General features: G+C 47.7%; 1 protein-coding gene across 1 annotated transcript in view; it reads right to left on the bottom strand.

Annotated features, from left to right (window-relative positions):
- Nucleotides 1–2588: 2588 nt before the first annotated feature.
- LOC127751304 (uncharacterized) overlaps nt 2589–4216 on the bottom strand; it is a 6502-nt gene continuing 4874 nt past the window's right edge. The window contains exon 4 of the mRNA XM_052274626.1: nt 2589–2762. Within this exon, the coding sequence (XP_052130586.1) occupies nt 2589–2762 (174 nt within the window). The remainder of the gene's footprint in view (nt 2763–4216) is intronic.

Raw genomic sequence — 4216 nt, 5'->3', positions numbered from 1 at the left:
TACCTGTTCCAGTGTTTATAAACACCTCACACATTTTCCTGTTTAAGGCAAATGGAGGTCTGGATGATGCACTATCAACCGTGCGTGGACTAGTATAAAGATTAGATAAAATTTCTTGACATCCCTTGCACGTAACTTGTAGCTTCTTCACAAAACCATGCTCCTCTGTCACTTTGATAGACATTTGATTGGCTTTGCAGTGCTTACAGATCATATTTTTAACAAAACTTGACCAGAAAGTTTTGTGTATTCTAGTGTATTCACCAGAATCACAAATGTCACTCTCAATACTTAGTGTTCTCTCCATGTCATTGGCACCATCTTCTTTGCTATTACTGTCTTGTTCATCATTATTCAATTCTTCATTCGTGATCGAACCACTGTCAAAACTTTCAGTAAAACTCAATGCCCTCTGAATAAAGGAAAACTTTTTAGCTGTGGTAGAGGTGGGTGCTGAAACAGAACCAGTACAAAACAGGTTAAAAATAAACGAAATGCAACTGCTTTTCAAGAGAAACCGCTGTTTCAACGTGACAAAACATATCAATAATACTGAATTTTCTTTTTACTTCAGACATTTGGAGGTTAGGCGGCAGGTGGGACCGGTGCAGGTGACAGACTTCTTTCCTTCTCTTGCTGTTCAGTACGGGCAGCGGCAGCCGCAGTGCTGGCTTGTTGTGCCCTTTTTTTAGATTTTGACAATCTACCTGTAGGTACCCTCCACCGCTTTGACAACGTGTGCATCGCGCTTTGAAAAATGTACGATAAACACGAAAACCTAACCAAAACGGTATCGTTTGTTTTCTTTCCTCCTTCGCTCGCGTCGCGACTGGCGAGCGGGTTCTAGGAACTCCCGATAGAGGGCTCCACTTGACAGCGCCTGGCGGCTGGTGTCGGCGGCTCCGCCAGCCGTCGAGGCAGGCCGCAGCCGCTATCCGACGCGCGAAATTCAAATGTACAGCAAAACCAAGAGTCGCATTGTAATATCGTTATCGTTTGCTGGTTTGGTTTGAATAGCAGTAAAACCAAAATCCATTACGATTTCGTCTAAAAAAAAAGTCCTCTTAGAAAAAAGTTTTTTAAAAAATATTTCAAACTAAAAATAATTTTTTGGAATTTTTTGGGGCGAAAAATTGCGTTTTGCGTTTTTTGGGGTATCCAAGAATTTCGAAAAACGTCTATAACTCCGAAAATACTTATGATACAAACGAAAACAAAAAATCCCCTTGTAGAGGAAGGTTCAAAGTACACTTTCGACACAAAAAATAAAATTTGATTTTTTTCCCATTTTTGGCCATTTTTTCACTGGGGTCCTACCTTAATGCTTTTTAAACAAGCAGGCCCGCCCTTCCGCCAAACGAAGTTGCCAGCTCCGCTTCGCTCCGCCGGCAACTCCGTTCGGCAGGGGCCGGGCCTGCTTGGCCTGCCGGCGGCGATGGTCGGGCATTTCTGTCACGCCATTTGCTGAAGAACATGGTCGAATGATGTAGCGGGCCTTCGGCCCGCCTAAACCTGTCGTCTTTGAGTTTGCCCCAAAGACTCGAGAAAGGGATGTAACGGTGAAGCACCGCGACTACAACCCACCCTTCTGCTTAGAAAAACATTTTTGGGGGTGGTGGGAGAGATTTCTTTCTATTTTGCGGTTTTTAGGCCTTTTTCTACAACTTATTGTTCACTATGGCAATTTTTACCTTATTTTCGTCAAAAAAGACCCTCTAGTGCCTAAACGGTTAGAGATAGAGCGAAACGGACGAAATTTTGAACCTTGGATACCCCCACTCACACCCTTAGGGGTGGTTGCCAGGATTTGCCGTAGGCATTTCGTTCTCTAGGAGTGGACCTTAAGATACCCTGAAAATTTCAAGTCTCTAGCACATCTCCTTCTCTTGGTACAGACAGACACACAGAGCATAAGTCAGCAGACGCCATCATTGTGTGAAAGCTAGAATGCAATAGTCTGCTCTGGCGTCTGCTGACTTATGCTGGCGTGTTGATCATTCACCAAAAGCACAAAGTTGATATACTCCCGCGACGCGCTGAGGAGGAACGTGCTCGCTGTTCGCTTCTCCCCGGGAGCGAGCGCGCTCTGGCCAAGCGTGCTCGCCGAACGACTCGTGACTCGGAGTCTGTTGGTTCGATCCCACTCACCGCCCGGCCAGTTGCGGTCGCTGCCAGTTTCATTTTCCTTCCCATGAGGCTTTCTGACAGCGGGCAGCTGTCCCTCAGCTCGCTCACAGCCTGGAGGTGGCTGTGTGCTCAGCCAAGCCATATGTCCTCCCGAAGCTCGACCACAGCGCATGGGCGCTGCAGTCTGCAGCGCCGGCTAGTTCAAAAGTCGGGTAAGTTTCAGACAGAAAAGTCGTCTGAAAATTGGCTGAATCGCGTCTACTCAGGCGTGCAAGCAATGTCTAGGAAGCTCGGACAGTTTTTAGACGCGGTTTAGCCTCGCCTTTCCATGCGGGTTAAGACATCATGAAACATGGAAATTTTATTTATAGTCCATTATGCGGCTGCTTAAATGCTGTGTTTTGTTGTTATAAAAATCTACTCACTCGTTCTCGCCACCAGCCAATAATGTTGGAGTCATCCTAAATCGGCTCATGCAGATACCTCTCTAGTTCATCAGCTACGTCGTCCACATCTGATACTTCCAGGTACTTATCATACCCGAGCCCGGCGGGGGTGGTTTCTACCCTTCGCCGTTTTGCGGGAGTACCTGGATCGTCAATGGTGGCACACAAGTTTCTGATCTCACTATGAACCTAAAATACCCAAACTATATTAAAATAAATTATTTTACAGTTTGAACGTCACATGGACAATACAAGTTACAATTTAAATGACTAAGTTAACTAACTAAATATCCCAATTCTAAAGAAATGTTTACGGAGGGGACCGAGATTAAACCAACAGCTACGGTACGTAGAGGAAGGAAACACTACAAGCTAAATTCCAAAAGTAAATTTATGTGAGAACTACTTATGACAAGTCAGTAAGGGTCTTTATGTATGGGTGCACTCAGTTAAGTAGGGGAGAGGAAAGTTCAGAGCAGTGGAGAAAGTGGTACGGGTGGCAGGTGGCAGGAAAGTGGCAGTAGGTAGGAGGGTGGATCTGAAGAGTAAACGAAAATTAAAGAACCTGGTTTCTTTCGTCCTCATACAACATTTTCAGTTTTCTGGAGGAGGGCCACAAAAAGTTTGCCATTTTGTGGCGCATATCTATAGTGTAAACCGGGTCCATTTGATTAAGAATTCTCTCCTTCAGAACAGCAGTTAGGGGGTCATCGTCGGCTGTGGCTATTTTGCAGTGGTCAACAAGGGTGGCTCGAGACAGAAGGACGTGCTGCAGAGTTGGCACTTTGTCTGCTTGAAGTTTCACAGACTCCACTTGGAATGGCGTGAGAATGTCTATTAACTCCTTAAGCCTGTCCTTCTGTACTCCTTCTAGTTTACTTGTCTCTCCTGGCCCAACCAGAGCTGCTAGAGCTGCGCGACGGGCGGGTAGTGGAGTCCGTCGAGAGAGTGGAGTGAGGTGGGGTCGGTAGCGGTGAGACGGAGCGCTGCCTACTGGCCCCCCTCCACCGACGACTTTGCCGCAGCCGTGCGGGCAAGCTGCTCCCGAACCGGCGGGCCCGGCGAACACTTGCTGTCCGTCGAGTCCGTGCGAGTCCGTTGGGTCCGTGCCGGACTGCTCGGTCCAGCCGCCGCCCGCCGGGCGAGAGAGGGGAGAGGGGAGAAGGGAAGGGGACTGACACTGAGACATACACAAACATCCCGAACATCACTCATCACTCGGCGATCCACAGTTGCACTAGTAGCGTTGTTGAGATGGGGCCCCCAAACAAGAAACCAAGATTGACTCGAAGGGAGAGAACGTCGAAAACGTCGAAAAAAATGTGAGTGAGTAAAAAATCAAAATAATTCGTTGCAAGAAGGGTTCTGTTGGTGAAGCAAGCGCCCGTACCAAGTCAGTGCAGTAGCGGATGGCACTGTGCAGGGCACACGTAAAAGGGCTAAAGGGAATTAGAGTTAGGGGCGATAGACAAGTTACACTGTAAAAAAAACAAGCTGGGCCCGCTCTTCCGCCAAACCAAGTTGCCAGCTCCGCTTCGCTCCACCGGCAACTCGGTTCGGCAGGGAGCGGGCCCAGCTTGGCCTGCCGGCGGCGTTTGGGACGGGCCTTCTGAATTTTCATGGTGTAATACATCTTCTATCCG

The sequence above is a fragment of the Frankliniella occidentalis genome, unplaced genomic scaffold (assembly GCF_000697945.3).
Source record: "Frankliniella occidentalis isolate FOCC.00 unplaced genomic scaffold, Focc_3.1 Scaffold418, whole genome shotgun sequence".
NCBI classification, from domain to species: domain Eukaryota; kingdom Metazoa; phylum Arthropoda; class Insecta; order Thysanoptera; family Thripidae; genus Frankliniella; species Frankliniella occidentalis.
The sequence above is the reverse complement of the archived record's forward strand: the minus strand, read 5'-3'. Positions and strand labels throughout refer to the sequence as shown.